The sequence below is a fragment of the Chaetomium strumarium genome, assembly GCF_033439665.1.
Source record: "Chaetomium strumarium strain CBS 333.67 chromosome Unknown B0T15scaffold_7, whole genome shotgun sequence".
In the NCBI taxonomy this organism is placed as follows: Eukaryota; Fungi; Ascomycota; class Sordariomycetes; order Sordariales; family Chaetomiaceae; genus Chaetomium; species Chaetomium strumarium.
In genome coordinates this window covers 2,935,998-2,959,936 of record NW_026944435.1, presented here as the reverse complement: position 1 = coordinate 2,959,936, position 23,939 = coordinate 2,935,998, and the positions used below count along the sequence as shown (strand labels likewise).

General features: G+C 59.1%; 6 protein-coding genes across 6 annotated transcripts; 5 read left to right on the top strand and 1 right to left on the bottom strand.

Annotated features, from left to right (window-relative positions):
• Positions 1 to 31: 31 nt before the first annotated feature.
• B0T15DRAFT_543959 (uncharacterized protein) lies at positions 32 to 1,742 on the top strand. Its single transcript, XM_062870031.1, has one exon. The coding sequence runs from the start codon at positions 406 to 408 to the stop codon at positions 1,639 to 1,641; it is 1,236 nt and encodes a 411-aa protein (XP_062718573.1). The 5' UTR covers positions 32 to 405; the 3' UTR covers positions 1,642 to 1,742.
• Positions 1,743 to 2,192: 450 nt separating this feature from the next.
• On the top strand, positions 2,193 to 3,401 carry B0T15DRAFT_487785 (uncharacterized protein; the record flags this gene model as incomplete). Its single annotated transcript, XM_062866459.1, has 2 exons — positions 2,193 to 3,115; positions 3,188 to 3,401. 2 exons carry the CDS (start codon positions 2,193 to 2,195, stop codon positions 3,399 to 3,401), a joined length of 1,137 nt encoding a protein of 378 aa, XP_062718572.1.
• A 2,086-nt stretch (positions 3,402 to 5,487) lies between these two features.
• Positions 5,488 to 9,429, top strand: B0T15DRAFT_403550 (uncharacterized protein; the record flags this gene model as incomplete). The annotated part of the gene is made up of 3 exons (XM_062865208.1): positions 5,488 to 7,317; positions 7,408 to 9,100; positions 9,164 to 9,429. The coding sequence occupies 3 exons, from the start codon at positions 5,488 to 5,490 to the stop codon at positions 9,427 to 9,429; spliced, it is 3,789 nt and encodes a 1,262-aa protein (XP_062718571.1).
• A 251-nt stretch (positions 9,430 to 9,680) lies between these two features.
• B0T15DRAFT_315134 (uncharacterized protein) lies at positions 9,681 to 14,013 on the bottom strand. The gene is made up of 3 exons (XM_062863979.1): positions 13,988 to 14,013; positions 13,533 to 13,895; positions 9,681 to 13,475 (listed from the first exon to the last, which is right to left on the bottom strand). The coding sequence occupies exons 2-3, from the start codon at positions 13,727 to 13,729 to the stop codon at positions 9,932 to 9,934; spliced, it is 3,741 nt and encodes a 1,246-aa protein (XP_062718570.1). The 5' UTR covers positions 13,730 to 13,895; positions 13,988 to 14,013; the 3' UTR covers positions 9,681 to 9,931.
• Positions 14,014 to 14,987: 974 nt separating this feature from the next.
• B0T15DRAFT_543953 (uncharacterized protein) lies at positions 14,988 to 20,974 on the top strand. Its single transcript, XM_062870030.1, has one exon. The coding sequence runs from the start codon at positions 15,330 to 15,332 to the stop codon at positions 20,550 to 20,552; it is 5,223 nt and encodes a 1,740-aa protein (XP_062718569.1). The 5' UTR covers positions 14,988 to 15,329; the 3' UTR covers positions 20,553 to 20,974.
• A 1,235-nt stretch (positions 20,975 to 22,209) lies between these two features.
• Positions 22,210 to 23,923, top strand: B0T15DRAFT_577831 (voltage-dependent anion channel-domain-containing protein; the record flags this gene model as incomplete). Its single annotated transcript, XM_062871074.1, has 1 exon — positions 22,210 to 23,923. Exon 1 carries the CDS (start codon positions 22,313 to 22,315, stop codon positions 23,921 to 23,923), a length of 1,611 nt encoding a protein of 536 aa, XP_062718568.1. The 5' UTR covers positions 22,210 to 22,312.
• Positions 23,924 to 23,939: the final 16 nt, after the last annotated feature.

Below are 23,939 nucleotides of genomic sequence, written 5' to 3'. Positions count from 1 at the left end.
CATCAGTTGGGTCTTAACGACCAAAGAGCTACCGACTTGTCCTATGATTCAGATCATAACTGAAGATACCTACCTGACGTATGTATTGTATCAGGGTTAGGGCTAAGAACAGTGCATGACATCATCCCGCTTGTAGTTGGCAGTGATGTCATGCATGCCTGCTCAGGTCTGCAACTCCAAGGAGTCCAGAGTGGAATCATGAACGTCATGCTTCATTTTTCACATGCGAGCGAGTCCAAGGAAGGAGCGGTCTTTGTGTTCCCCGAATTCCCATAAGTAATCCTGCCAGAAATAAACACTGGAAGCTTTCAACTACCAAATATCCCCCATACGACCAATTGGCTTCCGCATCTTCGCACTACCAAAACAAACATCATCGGACATCTTCCAATTCACTCCCTCGCAATGTTCTCCGCTCGATTCCCAACCGGAGTAGCTCCTAGAGCGGCTCGCAATGCCCAGGCCATCCGCACACCACGGTCTCAGCGCCGTTTCCAGTCCACCCAGACCAGCGGAACAAGCTCAAATCACTTCATGTCAGGTGTCGCTGGCGGAGTGGCGGGCGCAGGCCTGCTGTACGGCATCTACCTCATGACGCCCGCCGGGAAAGCAGCCCGCAAGGTCAATGCAGCAGCGAAGGAGATCGACAACAGATACCAGCAGGTGGCCGCCACGATAAAGGACAAGACGCCGACAACGGACGAAGCGGTCGACAAGCTCAGGCAGTTCTGCTACTCGTACGTGGCGTGGGTTCCCGGCGGCCGTCAGTATGTCGACAGCGCCTTCAACGACCTTGAAGCGGTCCGGAAAGAGCACAGCGACGAGGTGGACAAGATCGTCTCGGAGACATACAAGGAATTTCAGGATGTTGCGAAAAGCGGTTTGAGTTTCGAGTCGATGACCAAGGCATACGATGCGCTCGCGAACCTGGCAGGGAAGGTCGCCAGTCTTAGCGGCAGCGCAGCCGACCAGCTCCTCGAACGCCACCCGCAATTAAACGACAAGGTCGGCGAGCCCATCAGGCAGCTCAAGCAGATGGGCAAGGATTACGGCCCGGAGGCCAGGAAGCTGGTAGACGAGACATGGAACCAGGTCAACGACGCCCTGTCTAGCGGATTCTCGGTCGAGACCGCGGATAAGGTGCGGAAGCTTGTCGAGGAGCGGACCGAGCAGGTCCGTAAGATCGGCGATGATCTGTGGGACAAGGGGTTGGAGCAGGCGAAGCCATACCTCGACAAGAACCCGCGGGTCAAGGAGTTGATCACGGAAAACCAGGAGGCCCTCAAGCAAGGGAATATGATGGCCTTGTTCGGGCAGCTTAAGAAGCTCGGAGAGGGCGGCGATACGGGCAAGCTTGAGGACTACGTCAAGCAGGCCGTCGACAAGGCCAAGTCAACCGGCGCCAAGGCGGTGGGTGGAAGCAGCAGCTTCGCAGCGCTCGCCAAGGTCTTTGGAACGTCTTCGGACGAGGCAGGCCGCATGATCCAGGAAAATGTCGGGTTGTTGACCGAGGTGGCGAACAAGCATGCATCGGAGGGCAAGGCGCTGCTGGAGGAGACCAGGGACGACCTCAAGAAGCTATTGGAGGAAAAGGCGAATAAGGCACGGAAGATCGCAGACAAGGCGAAGAGTGGGCAGTAATTGTGAGACTGTGCTCGTCTGTACATTACTATAGCATTCTAGAGTAGCCCTGGGCATTTAAACGTTAGCACTGCATTTCCATATTGCAAACAAGAGATGGCAGTCGATAAGAACGGTTGTCAATGTTGCAGAAACTTAAGCAATTCCATCTCCAACTCCAACAGGAGGATTTGATTATTCCGAATGGAACCTGCCCCGCACCAGCCCGGACTGCTCCGGACCTACCCGGCTCCACTAGCTCCGTGGACCCCGCATCACCCGTGTCTCGATTCCACAACTCCTCTTTGAACGAGCCGCAGTGCCAAGCTTCTAGAAGCAGCCGTCATGACGACAGGCTGAGACCGGAACCCAAATGTCTCATGCTTTCCAAGACCTCGAATGATTCCTGGGATCCAGTTCCACAATAGCACTCAATAAACGTATCCTTACCTCCATTCCACAACATTTGCGCCAGCTTCCAAACGCAAACCAAGGCTCAAAGGCCCTCACACGGTACCTTCCGTTTGGTGCCAGCAACCCTGATGTCCAGAAGCAGCCCCCACCGAGCTAAAATGGACCAGCGACATCTTGGGACCGAGCAGCCCCACCTCACCCCTGGCGACACCGAGGGGTACCTCGTGGCCGCGCTCGAAGACATCGTCGCCAACTACCCCCCACGCAGCCGGTACGCCCACGAGGCGCTGCACGGGCTCTGGAGCGGGCCGACCGGCGTTGCCCACCTACTGCTGCAGGTCTCTTCGCGCCGTCCCGATCTGACCATCAGCGGCAAGCCGGTCGACCACTGGGCGCGCCGGTACCTCGTCCCCGGCTCGCGCGGCCACAACCTCCGTCTCGGCTCCCACGGCTGCGGCATCAGCGATGAGAAGCTAGCCTACGAAGCCGTGCGCAGCGTCGTGTCCCAGGACCTGGCCGATGTCCGCCAGTTCATCTCCTCCGTGTCCCAGGTCATCGAGGTCGAGGAGTATCCGGATGAGATGCTCTATGGCCGCGCGGGGACGCTCTACCTGCTGCACATGGTTCGGCACGCGGTGCCCGGCAGCAACGAGCTGGTTGACCCAGCCATCGCCGAGATCTCCAACACCATCCTGAACCGCGGCCCGCGCTGGCGCTGGCACGGCCGCCGCTACCTGGGCGCCGTGCACGGCGACATCGGCATCGTCACTCAGCTCGTCCTCACGTCCCCCTCGCTGGCCTCGCGCGTGCAGCCCATCCTCGACCGGCTGCTCAGCATGCAGCTGCCCGACGGCAACTGGCCCAGCTCGGAGGAGAGCGGGCCCAGCAATGGGAAGGGGCTCGTCCAGTTCTGCCACGGCGCGCCGGGCTTCGTGCTGTCGCTACTTGCGCTGCGCCCACATTTCCCCGATTTGCGCGACCGCATCGACGCCGCCATCAAGAGGGCACGGCAGTGCATCTGGACGCAGGGGCTTCTTAAGAAGGAGCCGAGTTTGTGTCATGGGATCTTTGGGAACGCCTTGTACGTGTTGTCCATCGTATTAGCTTTCGCGCCGGTATGTATGTTGTTTGGCCACTGACCGGGTTTGAATAGGGCATTGGCTCCAGGGCCGGAACGGGAGCATTTCCTGGCTATCGCCACACCCGAGAACGTCGGGCGCATGAAGAGCGCCGACTCGAGCTTGTTTGAGCGTGCCGATTATGGGCGCTCGTACTCGACAACCACCAGCTACGCGCCCTCGGCCGCCTGGGCCTGGCTGGTCGCTAGGCAGGAGGAGCCCAGCATGTTGTCGTATACCGATATTTAAGTCGTCGATCGTCGATGGATTCTTTTCTTCGCATTTTCGGGACGTGGAGGGAGCGCTGGTTTCTTGATGAAGGGTGCAAAAGTAGTAGTCGTAATACAATCAATGCTTTCCATAAGTAGCGAGCGACGATAAAAGAACTAATTTGACTAAACACTAGTTAAACAACCGTCAGATTTGGTCAACTGCTAAGTAACAGTGGCCCTGAATTCATCATATGTGTAATTCTTTAACCAAATGGTCATTAAGCAATGGATGTGCTGTCAGCTTATCAAGCATGCATATATGATGACTTCTTCGGGTGTTGCTGTTGGTCAACACCGCCTAAGCTAGGCAGATAGACGTCTTATGCAAGCTTCCATCAAGTTACTGCAGTTGCTAGGTGCGCAAGGCTTAGGGATCGCGCCCCTCGGATTGAGCATCAATGTGTAAGTCCGAGGCTGGACTTAGCTGCGTTCCGTGAGCGTTGAGTCGCGTTTCAAAGAGCAGTCCCGGAGTCGATCCTCGAACAAAGGCTAGCGCAAGGGGATCAGCCATCACATTTATGGAGATACCTCCGGTCAGTGATGGCCCTGGGATTGCCCATATGCTACAGCGAGTTAGAAATCGTAAATTGGCCGCATTTACACTACCATACCGACTAGTACTTAGTCGTAGCAGTGGTTATATAGTAGCTTTTCAAGGCTGTAACGTATGGATTTCGGACTAATGATCTCGTCATGAACCATTCAACGAACCAAAGTGAAGCAAGTGGCCAGTACAGTAGTATGTTAATGCCTACCGTAGCTAGCTAGCACAGAGCCGTCTGTAGTGGACTTAATTGATATTATTTAAGTCAGCCTTTTTCCCTTTTTATCTCTTCTCGTCCTTGTCTCATAAAGCTCTGTGATTCTGATGGCAAACAACAGCAAGGGATGCCTAGCCTCGGGCCAGCCTGGATAAGGCGTCGCGATGGAGTCCGGGCTTCTCAATCATGCCTCGCTCGGACAATGTGTAACAACAGCGGATAATGCAGGTACCAACATAACTAACTGTATCCGTCTGTGCCCATCACTTCCGAACTTCAATTCACAGCGTGCTCGCTTTAAAATTCTACCTGATTGTTACGTCCAAGTTGTTGTCGGCAATATGCGAGCATACGATACTCGTTACCTAATACTCGCCCATTTAAGATCCGATCTGTCACAGAGTGCGAACACTAGGTCGACGAAACCCGCCCCTAGCTTAACATCGGTGACTCGCTTCAAAAAACGGAACCAGTCTGTCCTACACAGTACATCGATTTGCGCTTTCTGTTCCTTCGGACCTTGCCGTCCATCTGTATTGCGACGCGAGGTTGTATCGGGAGATGTCGACAGAACTGAACCCCACATACCTTCCTGACCTGGCTCCACTCCTCCTAAGACCGCGGAAAGCTCGCGTTTTGTCACGTGCGACGGGCCCGCCAAGACCAAGGCAACGACCCAAAACGGTCAGGCAGTTGCCCCGGCGATTGGCTGCTGGCCCAGGCAGCAGCATTCTGCACCGAGCCTGCAGCTCGCACACAGCTCGGCGGGTGGGATTTGGCGCGACTTCAATAGGCACCGAAATAACCAGTCGCGATTTGCCCGAGTGCGAGTCGTGATGGCTCCAAGTCGCAAAATGTCAGGATCTTGCTGTCGCCGGGGCCATCTCTAGCGGCAGATTTGCTCCTTGCAATCGTTCGGAGCCTGGACGGCTTTTGCCCTTTTCCTCCTGCCGTCGCCCATTTCTGCAAAGTGGTGCACTCTCGCCGGAAACACACCGAGACTGACAGGACAAACCCCTCAACAAGAGCATCTCAAAACCCACTGCGTAGCGACAACGCAGCAGTTGAAAGCGGTTAGGTGGTCTCAAACCCGCAGCTGAACGGGGCGGGCCCTTACTCACCACCAGCACCGAACGCCCCACTTACCCCCTCCGGCCGGCGCAACAACGAATATGTGCTGATACTCCCGTGTTCGCCGAGTGTACTTGCTTCGACGGCACCGTGACCGCCCGGCGCACGGGGTGGCTAGACTCCCTGGAAATTGAACCACACTGACTCTCGTTGCCGCCAAATCCCTCTGCCATGGACTCGTTCATCCCCATGGGCGGCGTCCAGCTGCCGTCGGTCGGGCGCCGGCTGAGCAGGCTGTACAATGACACCAAGAAGTCGTCCGACTTCGTCAAGGAACCCGTCCATCATGCCATTGCCGAGGCCGACCCGGAGATCAAGTCGCTGCACCGCAAGCTGCGTATCCAGAAGGACCGTCTTGTCAGCTGGGGCTTGGAGTGGTCGGACCCGAGCAACCAGTCGGCGGAGGTGTTGATCGACTCGTCGCTTTCCAAGGCCGGCCTCAGCGAGGTCGTGGGCAGTATCATGTCCACCATCAAGGACATCCTCGCCGAGGCCGAACCGCTCTGGAACAGCTCTCGTCGCCTTGCCGGTGAGCGGGAGGAGCCGCCGAAAAGGGGCGAGAAGATCCGGATGGTCGTCTGGGACAAGAACAGGTTCGAAGACCTCATCCGCGACCTGACGACCTCGATCGACACTCTGTACGACCTCTCAAGGACTAGGTCATCGTACGCCCAGCCCTCAGCCGCCGTCCGGGAGAGACTCTCCAGGCCGTCACCGGCTGCCGAGGATCTGCGGCCGTTCGAATCATCCAGGATACAGACACCAAAGCAGATCGACCCCGCGTCTCTCACCAACCTGCGGTCCATGCAGGCCGAGCCCATGACGGAACGTGCCGAGCAGGAGCGTCGGGAGATCGTCTTCATGAGCAGGCAAGCCTACGCGGAGCTCACGCAGACCGCGGGCGGGCGGCAACCACACGCCCCGCTGCTCCTCGAGTACGCCACTTTCGACTCCATCTACTCCATGACCGGCATCTCGCCGCCCATGACGCGCTTCGAGAAGCTATCGGCCGGCCTGCAGTCCGAGCCACAGCGGTCGCCAGGGTCCTGGACGGGCTTGCCTCGCCTGCTGGGTTACTTCGAAGACTTCCAGAACTCCCGGTTCGGGCTCGTCTACCAGTTTCCACGCATGTTCAACCCTGTCACCTACGAGCACCTCACCCAGAACCCCCTCTACAATCTGTGCTCCCTTGCCGACCTCCTTGCGCGCCCCGACTTTGAGCCCACGCTGGAGGCCAAATACCGGCTCGCGGCCAATCTTGCCAACACCGTCTTCGACATGCACGCCAGGGGCATCACCCACGGCAACCTAGTCAGCGAGAACATCTCGTTTTGCAATGCCGTGGGCACCGATCCCGAAGTCAGCGGCATCACGCAGGGCGAAGTCGACATCAGGCGGCCCCTGATCTCTTCCTTTGATCTGTTCTCAGACCCACAGCTGCAGGAGGCTCCGAGACCTTTCTCTTTGTACAAGCACCCCCTTGATCCCCGAAACAGCGTACATTCGCCTCTGGCCAACAATGCGGACTCCAAGACTTTTGATCTCTACTCCCTCGCCATGATCCTCTTGTCCATTGGGCTCTGGACCAAGCTCGAGAATCTCGTGCCCAGCATGGAATCTCCGACGCTGCCCGAATCTATTCTGAAGCAGCTCGCCAACCGCTGCACCACGCTCTACGCGAAGGCCGTTGAAACCTGCTGGAACGCCGTGGACCAGGAAATGAGTGGCGCCCACACCACCGAGGAGGTTGTCTACCGCGTGCAGTTTAAGGCAAGCCGCTATCTCGAGGCCTGCTGCATTCTGGATAGCGTCAGTGCTTTGGAGGAGCGGCTCCGCGATGATCTCGGTGAGCCTCGGCCCGCGCCGCAACCCACAACGACAGCAGGCCCGTCAGAGGGATCCCAGCCCGAGCAATCAGAGGCTGCGACGGCCGTGCCGGCGCGGAGCCAGTCAATGCGAAGCGACCTAGTTTCACCCGCAACCCCTTCCCAGGAGGCCGATGTTCAGGGTAAGTCAATCCAAGCGATAACAACGTGGTTAGACCAGCGGCAGCTGAAGTCCCCAATAGCATCTACGGCCCGGGATGTCGAGGCATCCGCCAAACCGTCCAAGAAAATGCGGCTCTATCCGCACATCCCACTGTCCCCCGAGATCGTCGAGAAGTGGGACACGGTCTTCATGCCGCAGATCAACAGCGCCCTGCGGCATTTCTACCGCAAGAACCCCGAGTCGGTCGAGATCTCGCTGGAGTCGATCGGCGAGTCACCGCATAAAACGAGGCCCACGGTCTTGGTGGTCTGCACCTCGGTGCAGAAGGTCAAGGCGATCTTGAAGAAGAAGCTAGGCAACAACCTCTTCGACGGGACAGCGGGCGTCGGCCTGAAGGTCTGCCAGGGCCGTGTTCTCCGGTCGCGCAAGGAGCCCGCCAGCCGCAGCATGGCCAAGTCGGCCGATGACGGCCGCGAGGAGGTCGTGGCTGCGAATCCGGACTACCAAGAGCGACCGAAAAACGGGGCGAGCATCGGAGCGTGGATCGGCGACCGGCATCTGCCTCCGGTGAGTCTCGGCGGGCTCATCATGGTGGATGACCGGCAGTACGGGATGACGGTGCACCACATGCTGGATGACCCAGACCAGGTGGTTGCGGCGGGAAACGAGGGCGCCCCGAGGAGCATGGCGCGGGGCGTGCCAGACCTCGCGGCGTGGTATGCCCAGCAACAGCAGCAGAGCGAGTCGGATCCCGATAGCAGCGGCACCGAGGACTACGCTTGCGAGTTCACCGATTCAGACTCGGACACGCTATCCGAGTCAGCCATCACGAGCGACTACTCGGAGGAGGAGGAAGAGGAGGACGAGGACGAGCAGTACACGGAGCCCGGCGACATCCCGGGTATCGAACCGGGGTGCGGGGACGGGTACATCATCACGCAGCCCGCCCTGGACGACGTGCCCGACGGCTTCTACCCGTCCGCCGAGACGCAGGACGAAGACCATCTCGACACGTACACGGTCGGCGAGGTGTACGCATCCAGCGGGATCAGGCGGCGCACGGAAAACGGCCTGCTGCATGAGATCGACTGGGCCCTGTTCGAGTTCAGCGAGGACCGGCTGCCGGAGGGCAACCTCATCCCACACGTCGGCCCGTCATCAGCATCGTTTAAGTCGCGCAGATTCTCATGGGAGGACAGGCATAATAGCGACACGGCCGACGAAGAAGCCACCGTCATCCACCCGACCTCGGTCGTCCCCTCCTCCAGTCTCGCCGGCCTCGAGGTCCAGTGCATGGCCCGCACCAGCGGCTTCCAGACCGGCCTGATCCTGCCCGCCGTCGCCTCGGTCAAGATCTACGGCCGGACGTCGCCGAGCCAGATCTATCAGGTCTCCGGCATCACCACACAATCACCACACACGCACACGCACACCCATCCCAGTCCTAACAGCAAACGAACCTATAATCTGCCCATGGGCATCCCAGGCGATAGCGGCGCCTGGGTGGTCGACCGCGAGGAGGGCGCCGTGTGCGGGCACATCCTGGCGTGGAGCGAGCGCAAGCGGGTGGCCTACATCTGCCCGATGGACGTGCTGCTGCTCGACATCGCCGAGACGCTCGAGGCAAGCGAGATTCGCCTGCCCGGCGGGGAGGTCATCTTCTCGCGGAGGCAACCCTTCACTACTGGTCCAAATATTGCTACTATGGGGGGGAAGATGGGCGTGGCGAGGACGTCGACGCAGTCTACCGCCAGAACTGCGCGAACCAGCCGGTTTTCTACCACTACCACTACTAGTATTTCTGAATATACTGCTGCAGGCGGTGGTGGCTTTGGTGGTTTCGGGTCGGATGAAGAAGGGCATAATGACGGGGACGATGACGAGGCGCCTGGTCTGGTGTCGGAGCTGATGAAACGGAGGAGGTCGAGTACGCGGCGATCGCAGCTGACGCAGAGGGGGTCGTACCGCGGGAGCCGGAATATGGCCGCGGCTGCGGAGAAGGATGAAGATGGGGACGGCTCTTGCGACGAGGCGGTTGAGGTGGAGTTGCCGCAGGAGTTAAAGGAGCTGCAGCTGTCGGAGCGGGATGTGTCGATGGGGAGGAGGCGGTGGGGGTTTGCTTGATACCATACCAACTTACTTGCATGATGATATCCAAACTGCATAGCAATATGAAAGGGGCATTACGAGCCATCTGTCGAATGGGTTTCTCCTCAGTGCTTCCGAACTCAAAACACCCCCCATCAGCTCTGCACACATATCACACAAGAGGATTATGATGACCCAACAGTTTCTAGAAAACGCTAAATATTGCCGTACCTTGCAATAGAGTTTAACCAGAGAGACAACAGAGCCGCGATCTGTAAGAGAGGGTATATGTTGAAGTAATGCTACAAAAAACACAAACCGAAAAAGCAAATAAGGAACAAAAGAGAGTCCCAAAGATACAATTTGCGTTAAGCCTCCCATCCCACCCCGGCCTAGTTGTTGCCGTCTCACCCTTTTTTTCCCTTTTTTTTCTTTTTTTTTTTTTTTGCTGAATCCGGATCATCATCTCTTCCACTTGCTTGCTTCGTCCTTCCCTCCCCATAGTAGGTAGGTAGAAGAGCCCATAGTAAGGTCAGAGTTAGAGCTCATCCTTGCTACCATCCGACCCCGCGGCAGCATCCTTCACCACGTCAGTGGCATCACTAGCAGCGCTGGCAATCCTGTCGCCGACGCTGCGGGCCGCCTCGCCGGCCTGGTTCGCCGCCGCGACGACCGTCGCCTGCGCCGCGCCGGCCGCGCTCGACGCCGACGACACACCCGTGACATACGCGGCGCTCAGCCGCGACATGACACTCTCCGAGAAGGTGGGCTCCTTGCCGACCAGCAGCTCCGACACGATGCTGCTGGCGGCGGCGTACCGCTTCGCCAACTCGTCCGACCCGGCCGCGGCGGCGCTGGTGGCTGCTGCCGCGCCCTCGCCCGCGGCCGAGGTTGCCGACGAGGCGTACTCGCTCGCCGCGCTGTAGATGCTCTCGTACCACGGCGTCGGCGTGGGCGCGCCGTATACTTGCGTGCTGATCCGGGACACCACGGCGTCCCAGCTCTCGGCGACCTTGTCACCCGCGGCAGCGACGTTTTGGCTGGCCACGGATGCGGCAGACGAGGCGCCGGCGCTGGCAGCCGACACGGCAGAGGCGGCGCCGTCGCTGACGGCTGACACAGCCGACTCCGCCGAGTCGCTGGCAGCAGAGGCAATGGAGGAAGCAGCCCCGGCCATATCGGTTGGGGTGGGCGTGGCGGTCACGGAGCTCAGGGCCGAGCTCGCTGCGGCGAGGAACTCGGAGTACCGGGCGTGAGCTAACCCGACACCGGCGTAGTAGTTGTGTCGCGCATTGTCGAGCAGCTTACTGACGTGCTCTGACGGGGTCGTCGGACTCGGCGTCGCCAGGCCAATGGCGATCTTGGCGCTCTCATACTGCTCCTCTGCCCAGGCGCGACCCTGCTGCAGGCGCTCGGCTGCGACAGACTCGATTTGTGACCACTCGACGCTTGGCATTTGAGGCGTAGGGATGGTAGTAGGTAAGATGCGACGGGTGGCCGTCGTCTTGCCGTACATCTGGTCAGATGCGGCCCCAAGAGCGTCGTCGAGTCGGGCGCTTGCCGAAGCCATGGCCTTGCTGTATGCGGACGTGACCGACGCGAGAAGCTGCTCGTGGGCTGGTTTCGGCGTGCCCTTGATCTGAGCAGAGACGATGGACAACGCCTGCGAATACTGCTCGTTTGCTCTCGACATGGCTGCCGAGTAAGCCGACTTCAGGTCTTTCCGCATTGATTCCATTGCCTCGGAAACATCCAGAGTATCTTCGTCCTCGTCCTCGTCCAAAATAGGCTTGCGGCTGGGCACGGATTGCGCGGCGGCCCCGAAGAGCGCTGGCTTGACAGAAGCAGTTTCGGAAGCAGGTAGCCCGGCACTCCCAGACTCGGTATTCTCTTCATCCTGAGAATCCTTCACGGGTAGATGAACCGGGACGGCTTTGTCCTCTTGCTCTTTTATTGCTTCCGTAACGTTGCCAACGGCATTAAGGGTCTCGAACATCATGCTTGAGGCAGGTTCGGGGCCCGGTGCTTCGCCCTCAGCGTCGGGGTTCGCCTCCGAAGTGGGCTCCACAACGCTGGAGATCTCTTCCGAAGCAGCGGCAACATACTCAACTTCCGGGTCGGTAGTATCCTTAGCACCGGCCGGGTCGGTCGGGCTGGTCTCTGAATCCTCGAGGGCTGCGGCGGCTTCAGACGGTTCATTGGGACTGCTCTCTGAAGCCGCTTCGCTTCGTTGCTGCTCCTCGCGTGATCTAAGGACAGACTCGGTGGCTTTAACGGCGGCTTCAGACGCAAAGCTGGCACCCCCGCTGGCTGCCCCCGCGGCAAGGCTGGCGCCTTCGCCGATGGCATCCACCACTGCGTCCTTGGCCTGCTGGACGGATTCTCCGACCGCTTCGGCAGCACTTGCCGCCGCCAGCTTGGTGGCCTCAGCAGCCTCAGCGGCCTGCTGCATCAGTGTGCTGTCAAACTCGTCGCTATCGTCGCCGGCAACGAGCTTCCAGTGCGCGACCTGCTTAAGACGAGCGAGTTCCTTTGCAGTGGACGCAGCGACCTTCATCGCTTCATCTTCAATATCAGCCGCGGAAGCCTGGGCAGCCTCAAGGCTGGGGTGGGTGACGACATGGTTCTCAAGGTCGCCCTTCCACTCGTCGAAGCGGCTCTTGAGGAGGTGATACTTGGCCCAGTCCTTGTAGGTCACGCCATCCATCCAAGCCCACTTCATCCCGATCTTCTGGAGCGCCAAGTCGCGGATGTTCTCGAGGATGGCGAAGTGGGTCTCCGCCGCTTTCGTGATGGCGGTCTGCATCTCGGCCTCGTAGGTCTCGCGCCACTTGCGCACAGCCTGTGCCTTGTCCTTGACCGCCATACCGGTACGCCGGACGGCGTTCGCAATCTGCTTTTCGCCTTCCTCGGCAGTCGCAGCGCCTTTGTTCACAGCGCCGATAATCTCCAAGATGGCGCGACGAAGTGACACGAGCTCTGAGACGGCAGAGCCTTGCAACTGCTCAAGATGCGACTTGCCGGTGGCCTTGGCATTGCGGCGGATCATTCTCTTGGCGATCTCCTGAACGCGCTCGTCGATCTCTGCCGCGCCCTCGTCGGCGGCCTTGGCATACCTCTCCTGCCAGTCTCGGAGATCAGCTGCTACGATCTCGCGCGCACTGCGCCGCGTCGGGTCTTCTTCCTCGAGTTTCTCGTCGACCTCTGGTGGCGGGATGGGCTCCATCGTTGCCCTCGTCCGAGCCGCGTCGGTAGTGGCTGCCTTCTTTTCGTCCTGGACGGCACTGGCGGACGGGGTCGCCGAGGAGCTAGAGGTGACAGAGACCGAAACGGCAGGCTTGGCGAACGACGAAGTGGTCTCGGTCGTCGCACTTGGCGAAGCATCCATCAGCGGCTTCGGAACCGACTTCTTGCCTGAGCTATAGCGGCCCAGGCGCTTCCCGATCTTGACGAGCTGGGGCTCAACGTTCTCCATGTAGATGGCCCTGAGCTGCGGCCCCACCGTACCGTCGACGAAGGCATACGTCTTGTTCCACGCCCAGAAGACTGTCGGCACCACGGTGCGGCTCGCAAAGGCAGACGTTGCCCGATAACCCTCCAGCAGGTGCGGTTCCACGAATTGGTACGCGGGCAGCAGCGTCTCGTGGTAGGTCTGGAGGATGTTGGTCCGTGCGATATCGTAGTACGGACCGAACGCGGTCGAGACGCGGTGGACGTGCGGAGCTAGCCTCTCATCGTACTGTGCTCCGATGAGGTCTCGGTACTTCTCGACCTGAGGCTGGACATTCTTCTCCCACTGCGCCTTGCCGAGGGCCTGCACCTTCCGCACACTCGGCTCGCCAACTCGTTTCGCATAACCCCACCCTGGCGTGATGATCTTCTGGTCGAGGGCGTCATAGTACGGCCGCGCCGCCTCGATATAGGGTGCCGCATAGGCGTCATAATAAGGCTCGACATGCGGTGCTACGGTGTGTTTAAGTTGGAAGTAGGGTTTGCAGATGCGCGGGGACGTTTCATCGCAGGCTTCAAGCGAGGCAGGGCATCGAACGAGAATCGTAAATATGGAGTACCAGGTAAGCAGCCTAGGACTGTCAGCATGCGATTCCGCGTATTGGGGGAAGGCGCGAAGTTGAGCTTACCGGGCGACGATGCCGAAGATTCGGGCGAGGACTCCGGGGCCCCTGTAACCAGGACTCTTATTGGGATACACGGCACGGTTACCAAGGGGCAATTTTGCGGTGCCCTTGCCGTTGAGGCCATTGATGCCATTCAGGCCGTTGACGCCGTTGACGCCGTTGGCCTTCAGGCCCTTCAGCGTGCTCGTCGGGCCGCCCATGACGCCGCGTGCTTCAGCGCCAGGCTGAGGACCGCTGCAGTAGATCGAGCCAATGTCGTCGAATAAGGACACGGTTGCGCAGGTTTCCCAACAATGTAAGATGGCCGCAGGCCGCTCGCTGGCCAGAAGCGCGTTGCGATGAGGCAGCTGCGCTCGGTATCGTCGGCTAAAAAGCTCAGACGGTGAGACTCCTTATCGTGTGATGTTCAGTTGCTGGGAGGCTTATCGCAGAGCCAGAGAGGGAAGGAAGGAGCCGACCTGGAGAAACCCTCGGAAAACCGAAGCAATGGGAAACGATGCAACTCAGATGGATGAAGACAGACGAAGAAAGGTGATATGCCGCCAGAAAGAGCTTTTGGCAGACATATTTTGGCTGCTCTCCCTGGCTTTGTGCTGGGAACTTGACAACGTCAATCACGTCCAGGACCTTGGTGTGGGTTGGCATTTTGGTCTTGGCGATGCATGATGCATCCATCTCATGCTAGGGTGGGGCAGCCATGGACGTCATTGAGACCGTTTTCATGAACAGAACTTCCACCACAAAGTGAATCCAATCGCCTGCCCCAAGACTGGAATTGCTGTGTGTACATACTTCGTACATTTCCGGTCAAACGAAAACAATCTTTCCCTATATGATATCTTTTCTTTGTGTCATTGCCAGCATCAGGACTTACCTTGGGCCCTAGCTTCCAGGAATGTTGCCCTGCTGATAGGAGCTTCATGAACGCCCAGATGCGTTTCAAAACGGCACCTCTGCAACCTTGCAGTCTCCTGGGCCCAAACCTAACACTCCAACAAACTTGAAAGCTGCATAATGCGTAGAGGTATTGGATGCCACGGTAGTAGTATATGCACCTGGGCTCACTGACCTAGTTTACCTGTCTCCCGCCGGGTTAACAACATCTATAATCCACCACTGGCAAGCTCAAGGTGCTACATATACATGTTCCTATACTGTACTCTAGGTGCAAGTGGAAGTGCCTACCGCATAGGTACTTTGTTGGAGTCTTGTATATCAGAACTCTCCCGACATATGCAAATCTCTCTCTTTCCTGGACCTGCACCGTCCACCACTCTCCTGTTGTCAATCTAGGTGACTTGCTGATTGACTTTCACCGATCGTGCAAGTTTGTGAAGTCATCCGAGTCCTCTTTGCGGAGGCACGGGAGGGTATGAGTGGGGCCCTCTCACTCTTCGATGGCCTCCCCGCTTTTCTGATTGGATCCTTGCTCAACTCTGCGGTTACGGTTTTGGGGCCTGGAACAACTTGCCACTGGGCTCTTTTATTCCAGACACATTAAATTATCCTGTCGTGCATTGCTTGGCTGTCACGAGTTGCTCCGCCCGAACAACAGTTGTTCTCATTCCCACGCACCGCCGGAATCAGTGTCTATCTGCGAAGCCCTCACAAGTGCTTTCGTGGTGCTGTTGCTCTTCCCGCTTCCCACCCTCCGTTCCCTCCGTTCGACTCAGGCTGCTCAGCCAGAAAACAAGCCCCACACTGCTGCGGACTCGATTTCTTTGCTGATGAGGTAACATCTCCGACAGCTTCGACGTCAATGGCGTAAGCCAGCCCCTTCGCTCGACGACCCAACCCATCATGGCCGACTTCCAACCCGATCCCTTTCCGGTCGCGGACCCGGTCCGCTTCCCCAACACGCGACGCCGCGCGTCTGGCTCGGCCATGAACGGCTCGACGTCCCGCTCAGGTCCGGCCGACATGCCATTGGCCTCGGAACCAGACACCTGCCGCATATGCAGGGGCGAGGGCTCGCCCGACGAGCCGCTCTTCTACCCATGCAAATGCAGCGGCAGCATCAAGTACGTGCACCAGGACTGCCTGATGGAGTGGCTGTCACACTCGCAAAAGAAGCACTGCGAGCTGTGCAAGACATCCTTCCGCTTCACCAAGCTCTACGATCCGAACATGCCCAAAGCCCTGCCGCCTCACATCTTCCTCCGGCACACGACTAAGTACCTGATCCGGAACATACTCGTCTGGCTGAGGGCCGCGTTGGTGGTGAGCGTGTGGCTGGGCTGGCTGCCGTATCTGATGCGCTCCGTCTGGTCGTTCCTGTTCTGGATCAGCGACGAGGGGCTCGGCAGCCGGCCAGCCGCCTTCGGACCGAGCGGATCAACCGCTGACGGGATCGGCGTGCTGTCCGGCACCAACGTGTGCCCCTCAAGCCCGCTCTTCGCGGCGACCACGACCGTCGCGACAATCGGGGGCGTCCTGGACAGCCTTCCGCCAGAGTCGGCCAAGCTCGTGCGTGGCTTGTACGGCATCAACCTAACCTCGAGCGACCCCATTTACTCCACCATCCTGCGGCTCCTGTTCGGCACCGTCGGTTTGACCGAGAAGCCTGGCGCCGTGGCCGCGAATGCCAGCCAGGCGCTCACCAGGCTGGCGTCGAACTCGACGATCCCGACCCGCCCCTCGCTGTTTAGTGAGGTTGACTTCCTCCGAAACCTTACCAGGCATCCCTCCATCAACCGCGTCGTCATCGCCGTCTTAGAGGGCCAATTCATCACCGTGCTAGTCATAGTAAGCTTCATCCTCATCATCTTGGTCCGGGACTACGTTGTGCAACAGCAGCCCGAGATCAACATGCGCGCCGCCTTTGCCGCCATCCAAGACCAGCCACAGCCACAGCCGCAGCCAGCTCCGGCACAAGCAGGCCCGGCTGAGGAAAGACCGGCGGAAGCAGTCCCGGAGCCGGCTGAAGCAGAAATAGCCGAAGAAGCCGAAGAGGGGTCCCAGTACGAAGGATTGGCGGCTGAATACGATACGGACGATGAAGCGAGCGAGCCAGAAGACCTGGGTAACCCCTCGGCTTCGTACTACCGCGAACTGGAGCCCATCGCTGGCGAGTCCTCGACAGCAGCGGGCCGCCACAGTCAGGAACGAGAGGCAGACCTGAGGCAGCAGATCGCGCAGGAAATCGATAGAAGAGCGACGGAGCGCTTGACAGACGATGCTAGGTCAACGGTCAATGAGTATCTCGACATCTATCGCGAGGCAGGCGGCGATCCGGCGCAGATCCTTGAGATCGCGAGAGAGCGGCGCTTGGAAGAAAGGCTGGATTACTGGATGCGGCTGACCAGGTCGATGATGATCCGACAGCAGCAGGCCGAGGCTGCTGAGGACCAGGCAGGAACTGCGGCAGGGCCTTCGGACACAGCATTCGCGGGCGAGGAATGGGAACAGCGCGGGATCTTCGAGGATAGTGCCGAGCCGGCGGCGGCCGCGGTGGAGGATATGATATTCGTCGATTCGTCGTCTGGGCCATCCGGCTTTGCAGACCATGGAGAAGATGGCTCCATCTCACAGGGAAAAGGAAAGGCCAAGCTTGACGAGGTTGAGGCGGCCGAGAGCTTCCCCGTTCCCGGCCCCCTGCGGCCGAGGGCGAACACGGATGGCCCTCAGATCAGCGGTGGAATTAACCCATTGGCCAATAACAGCTGGTCATTCACCGACCTTCCACCCCCGGGATGGGAAGAACCCGCGGCGAGCGGTGATTCAGTGACTCCGAAGTACAATACAGCTACTACACAGACTGACGAACCGTGGGATGGCTCGTATGGTTCCCAAGCTACAGACCGGGCCGAGGCGGGAACAGACGTCCCGGACGGACCCGTCCAGGGCCCCCTCCAGGCGCACGAGATTGGCCCTGTCCACGCGGAAGCGCCGCCCCGCCGCGAGCCGGCGGGCCTTGCTGACAGGATCGCCGACTTCATGTGGCGCGACGTGGACAACATCGGGCCCAACAACCTAGGTCCCGTCAACTTCTTCTGGGACTTCCCGGAAATCCCCGCTGACGAAGACGACCACGAGAACGTTCCGGGCAACCAGGCAGAAGGAGACCACGAAGCCGCCGAGGCGGCGGCGGCGGCGGCAGCGTTGGACGCGGAGGCCATCGAGGACGCCGAAGACATCGAAGGCATCCTCGAGCTCCTCGGTATGCGCGGCCCGATTGTGGCCCTGTTTCAGAACGCCATATTCTGCGCCTTCCTCGTGTCCATCACCATCTTTCTCGGCATCTTTGCGCCATACAATCTGGGCCGTGTCGCCATCTGGGCGGTGGCAAACCCTATGCAACTCGTACGGATGCAGTTCAGCGCGTTCAAGTTCATCCAGGACTGCGGCGTGCTCGTATTAGGCGTCACATCGTCAACGGTATCAGAATCTATCCATGCCCTGGGCCGCGTCTTGGGGCTGGCATCTGTTGCCAACTATACGCGGGTATTCTCGAACGCGTCTTGGGACATGGCCGCCAGCGCAGCAAACAGGATCGCCGGCGGCTTCGCTGAACTGCCGCCTATCTTCCCGTCGGACGTGCGCAACTTCTCTGTCATCAGCCACGAGGCACTGCACACGATCAAGGCCCACGTCGCCACGGGGTGTTCAATGCTATTCGGCGTTCTTGTGTCTCTGTCCGGCGGTGAGTTCATCGCCAAGTCTAGCGAGGCCCTCGCCGCGGCCGCCAGCGTCGTAGCGTTAGCGTGGGGCGCTTTGAAGGCCTTCTCGACGGCCATCATCAACCCGAGCTCTTGGGTCATCAACCTCGGCGTGCCAGAGCCCACGGGCACCATCAACGCGGAGCTTGCCTACTGGGGCGGCATGGACAGGTTCTGGGCGATCCTGTCGGGCTACGTGACCTTGTCCCTCGTGGCGGGCCTTTACCTGCGTCGCGGGATCCCCTTCTCCAACAACCAGGCGGCGCAGCAGTGGGAGGCGTCCCTCATCGACGGACTCAAGCAGGCCAGCGGGGTCATGAAGGTCATCCTGATCATCAGCATCGAGATGCTTGTGTTCCCGCTGTACTGCGGCATGCTGCTCGACCTCGCGACGCTTCCGCTGTTTGAGGACACGACGCTCAAATCACGGCTGGTCTTCGCCGTCAACTACCCCGTCACCTCCGTGTTCGTCCACTGGTTCGTCGGCACCGCCTACATGTTCCACTTTGCGCTCTTCGTGTCCATGTGCCGCAAGGTTTTCCGCAAGGGCGTCCTGTACTTCATCCGCGACCCGGACGACCCGGAGTTCCATCCCGTCCGCGACGTGCTCGAGCGCAGGGTGACGACCCAGCTGCGCAAGATCGCCTTCTCGGCCCTCGTCTACGGCGCCCTGGTCATAGTCTGCCTCGGCGGCGTCGTCTGGGGCTTGTCGCTGATCCTGCCGAGCGTCTTGCCCATCCACTACTCGTCCAACGAGCCCGTCCTCGAGTTCCCCGTCGACTTGCTATTCTACAATTTCGTCATGCCCCTGGCGGTCCGGTTCTTCCGGCCGAGCGACGGCCTGCACGCCATGTACACATGGTGGTTCATGAGGTGTGCGCGCGCTCTGCGCCTGACATGGTTCCTCTTCGGACGTCGCGAAGTCGACGAGGAGGGCCGGCTCGTGCTGAAGCCCGACTCGCCCGACCGTAACCTGCCGTTCTGGAGGCGGTGGTTCCTCGAGATCAATGTAGAGGACCCGGATTCCCCCGTGGTCGTGGCGCGGTCGTGGCGCGAGATCTTACTGAGCCGCACAAACAAGCCGCCCCTGCTCACTGGGAAGAAAGAGCCTGGAACGGGATCCAACCGCAACTTGAAGCAGCTCCTGATTGTATCCGGGCAGATCAAACCAGATGGACGGTGGGTCCGCGCCCCCGCTTCCGACCAGGTCAGGATTCCCAGGGGCGCGAAGGTCTTTCTCCAAGTGAGCGGAAAGAATAAGCGACTTGACGGGCTTCCGGACGAGCCGGAGACGGACATCTACTCGACCAAGCAGTACGAGCAGGTCTACCTGCCGCCGCACTTCCGCGCCCGCATCTTCCTCTTCATCCTGTTTATCTGGCTCTTTGCCGCCGTCACGGGCGTCGGCATCACCATCGTGCCGCTGGCCTTTGGCCGGTGGATGTTCCGGCAGCTGATCCCGGCCGACATCCGCACCAACGATGTGTACGCCTTCAGCATTGGGATTCACATTCTCGGCTCGGCAGCGTACGCCGTCTTCCACGCAAGGTCTATCTACGACTCTCTGAAGCGGGTGGTGAAATCTGTGGAGAGCGCTCTCCGGCACGGCGCCGTCCAGCTCGTTGTGGGCTGTGTCTTGCGCGCCACACGGGTGGTCTACACGTACTTCTTCGTCCTGGTAGTCTTCCCGCTACTCGCCGCGTCGCTGCTGGAACTCTACGCGCTGGTCCCGCTCCACGAGATGCGGTACAGCGCCCTGCTCCGGCCGGGCGCCGCAGAGTCACTGGCTGCATCGGGGGGCGTCAACAAGGAGCTGAACCCGGCGCACACGATCCGCATCGTGCAGACGTGGACCATCGGCCTGCTCTTCCTGCGCCTAGGCCTGCGCATCGTCAACACCTGGTTCGAAGGGTCGCACGTCGCGAACGCGACCCGAGCGGTGGTCCGCCACGGCTGGCTGAGGCCGGACGTCTCCATCTTCACCCGCGCGTTTGTGATCCCGGGGCTGGCCGTCTGGCTGACGGCCGTGACGGCGCCCATGCTGCTCGCCCGGGCGATGGTGGCCGACGGCGCGGTTGAGGCGCTCATGCACGAGTTCGGTGCCCCTCTGATCGGGAAGGTGCCCGACCAGACCCTGTACGACGCCTACCTGGTGCTGGTGCACCGCCTGAGCTTTCCGGCCATGACGCTGCTGTGCTTCCTGGGGTGCGCCGTGTGGAGCGCCGTGGGCGTGTTCCGCGGCTGGCAGGTGCGCATCCGCGACGAGGCGTACCTGATTGGCGAGCGGCTCCACAACTTTGGCGGATCGGCGAATACTAGTGGTGGTGGTGGGCAACGGTGGAGAGCGGGTGGGACGCGGATATAAAACTGGAAGGGCTTTGAGAAATTGAGAATAGAGAGTTTTGTTTTGCCTTGTCTTGCGTTGTGTGTCGAGACGTATTTATCTTTTTGGGTCTGAGCGTTCGCCCTTCATGCCGATCCTCCTCTCTCTCTCTCTCTGTTTCTGTCTCTCTCCCTTCCTTTTCTCAATCATACTGATTGGCGTTATATGGGCAAGGGGGGTTGAGCAAGGGTGGGCAAGGGGGCAAAGGCGTACACGTGTACTGAGTGGTTGGTTGGATGGTGGCTAACTATTGCGCGTTGAAACTTGGGGGGGCTGGCTTTGTTTGAAAGCATATGTGTCTTGCTTTGCTACCGATCGATCGATGTATGTTTTAATGTCTTGAATAGGTACCAGGTAGTAACCATTACGCAAAAACAATGGAGGCAACTCCGGTACACTAGCGGGCCGCCCTCTCAACTACCGCACGCTAAGACTAAGGGTGTGCACAGACAGCCCTACCACACTGCATATCAAAAGATAGGATACCGAACGAGTCAGGTTCGAGTGGGGTGGAAGAAGCAACTGAGGTGGACAACAAAGCCACGCAAGCCTTTCCAGATCTCATTCCAGATCGACAAAGTACCGCCAGGCTTGGCTACTCCACTGGCTTCAGACGAGATAGGTATCACTGCGACATGTCTCCAGGTGAAATGTGATGGGGTTGTTGGGCTTGGCGGTGCTTCACAACTTCCCAAGTTCTAGAAGCAAAGCCCCGGTCTCGTCGCTTTTTCGGGGGCCCCTGTTAGGGATTGAGAAAGATAAGATCTTTTGTTTTGTCTATTTCTGGAAGGTGAGTGCGTTATCTCTTTTTTTTTTTTCAGAGAGTTGCATTCGTTGCGGCTCCTGTTGATCAAGGGACAAAAATAGACAAGGACAAAACATCAGCGGTTTCTCTTGGCAAACAACTCAAAACAATGTCTGTAAAAAAATAATAATAATAATAAAAAGAGGTAGGTGTTGGGCTATAGTTGATCGGGCATACCTACCTACTATAGTATTACTCGGGCTTTTGGGCCTCACCGTATGTTGTGTGCGTGTGTGTGGTAAGGATCAGCACGTTCAGTAGGAAGAATTTGGATCTAAATGACGGGGGATGAGAATAGGGGGCTAGGATATCTGATTGCACTTTGAAGTCGTCAGAGTCTTGGCTTCGGCTTCCCAGAAGATCTTGCATTGATGGACTTGGGTGTGAGATAAGATACCTAGTCTTAAGGTTTTTTTTTTTTTTTTTTTTTTTTTTTCGCTACATACAACAACTCTCCTTGATAGAGAGAGTGGGTACGGTACGTAGTATCACAAGGACATGGTTTGGCTGAGGCGAAAGCAAACCTGAATCATGAAGACGGTGGATCTCTCCGCAGCGACGGTGATCTCGCCACTTATCTCAACATCCCTCTGAAACGGCATGGTGGAGAGCACCGCAGAGCACTTTGTTGGAGATGCCAGTATGGGGGGTCGGTGAAGTTGTCTGGACTGTTTCTCGGGCGGGAATATTGCCGGAGACTGGAGAGGAGACTGTCAATCAAGGTTCTTGACTTATTTTGATTTACTGATATAATCTCGCCTCCCTTCGTTGATCCTCTCGGTGATCTCCTGTGGACTCGGCTGTGCCCTGCGCTATCGTTTGATTTTTTCGGATATTGCTCTGTTTTTATATTTCCGTTTTCCTTCCTCCCAGTCCACTCAACCGCTTAGACTGCTGGTCAGTTTATCCTACGACTCTACCTCCCTAATAGGACACCATGCCAGCACCGCTGCCGGTCAGCTCCGAGTCTGGACGCCACGCCGTCCCGGTGTCCCCCAACCCATTCACTGACGGGGACAACCGCACGCCATTCAACAAGTACAAGTACAAGTACTCGAACAATTCCACTCCCGCCGAGGAGACAGACGCCTACTTCTCGTCCGGGCGGTCCTCGACCGTCTACGATGGTGAGCGCGACAACCACCTCGAGGACCTCGAGAAGAGCCTGCCCATCCACACGATCCCCTCGCTCCGCCTCGATGCGGTGCACTCGGCTGGACATGGCCACCGCCACCACCACCACAATCACACCCACCAGAGACAAAAGGACTACGACGACGACGACAACGACGGCAAGAACCTCTCCGAAGTAAACCTCACCACCGTCCATAACAACCACCATGGAGACGAGGACGACGACGACCACCACGACCCCCCTTCCTCCCCCACAGCAGGAGGAGGAAAAAAGCTGCCCCTCCGCCAACGACTCCGCCACTTCACCTGGGCATGGTACACACTGACCATGTCAACGGGGGGTCTCGCCCTGCTGATCGCCGCCCAACCGCACCAGTTCCCCGGACTGCGACAGATCGGGCTGGCCGTGTACATCATCAACATCCTGCTCTTCAGCCTGGTGACCTCGGCCATGGCCACGCGCTTTCTCCTGTTCCGCGGCGCCCTCCTGGCGTCGGTCACGCACCCGCGCGAGGGCCTCTTCTTCCCGACGTTTTTCTTATCTATCGCCACGCTGATCACGGGGACGCAGCGCTACTGCGTGGGCTCTTCTGTTGTCTCATCAGTAGATGATCCCACTGGTGGTGGTATGGGTCAGCCGCCGCTAGTGGTGATGATACGGGTTGCGTTCTGGACCTACCTGGCCGTGACGACGCTCCTGGCCATCGGGCAGTACAGCTACGTCTTCGCGGCGCATAGCTACGGCCTGCAGACCATGATGCCGACCTGGATCCTGCCCATCTTCCCCGTGATGCTGTCGGGCACCATCGCCAGCGTGATCTCGGAGACCCAACCAAAACAGGAGGCCGTGGAGATTGTGGTGGCCGGCCTGACCTGCCAGGGGCTGGGCATCGCCGTGGCCTTCATGATGTACGCGCACATGGTGGGGCGGCTGATGCAGTCCGGCTTGCCGCACCGCGAGCACCGGACCGGCCTGTTCATGTGCGTGGGCCCGCCGGCCTTCACGGCGCTGGCGTTCATCGGGCTGTCCGGTGGGCTGCCCGAGAACTTTGACCACGACCTGGACGGCGTGCTGGACGGGGCCGTGGTCGAGACCATGGGCGTGGTCGGGGCCGGCTTCCTGTGGGCGCTCAGCTTCTGGTGGTTCGGCATTGCCGTGCTGGCCGTGGTGCAGAGCCCGCCGAAGCACTTCCATCTCGGCTGGTGGGCCGGCGTCTTCCCCAACACGGGCTTCACGCTGGCCACCATCTCGCTCGGCAACGCCTTCCAGAGCGACGGCGTGCTGTGGTTTGCCACGGCCATGTCGGTGCTGCTGCTGCTGGCCTACTGCTTCGTGCTGTACCACCACGTGCGCGCCGTGATTGTGCAGGACATCATGTACCCCGGCCGCGACGAGGATGTGGAGGATCACTAGAGCGTGGTTTTCCTTT

Bases quoted from the DNA above. Each gene is read 5' to 3' on its own strand.
- B0T15DRAFT_543959 (XM_062870031.1), top strand. From the start codon at position 406: ATGTTCTCCGCTCGATTCCCAACCGGAGTAGCTCCTAGAGCGGCTCGC.
- B0T15DRAFT_315134 (XM_062863979.1), bottom strand. From the start codon at position 13,729: ATGGGCGGCCCGACGAGCACGCTGAAGGGCCTGAAGGCCAACGGCGTC. The intron at 13,476-13,532 runs GTAAGCTCAACT...TGACAGTCCTAG, and splicing joins ATCTTCGGCATCGTCGCCCG to GCTGCTTACCTGGTACTCCA.
- B0T15DRAFT_543953 (XM_062870030.1), top strand. From the start codon at position 15,330: ATGGCCGACTTCCAACCCGATCCCTTTCCGGTCGCGGACCCGGTCCGC.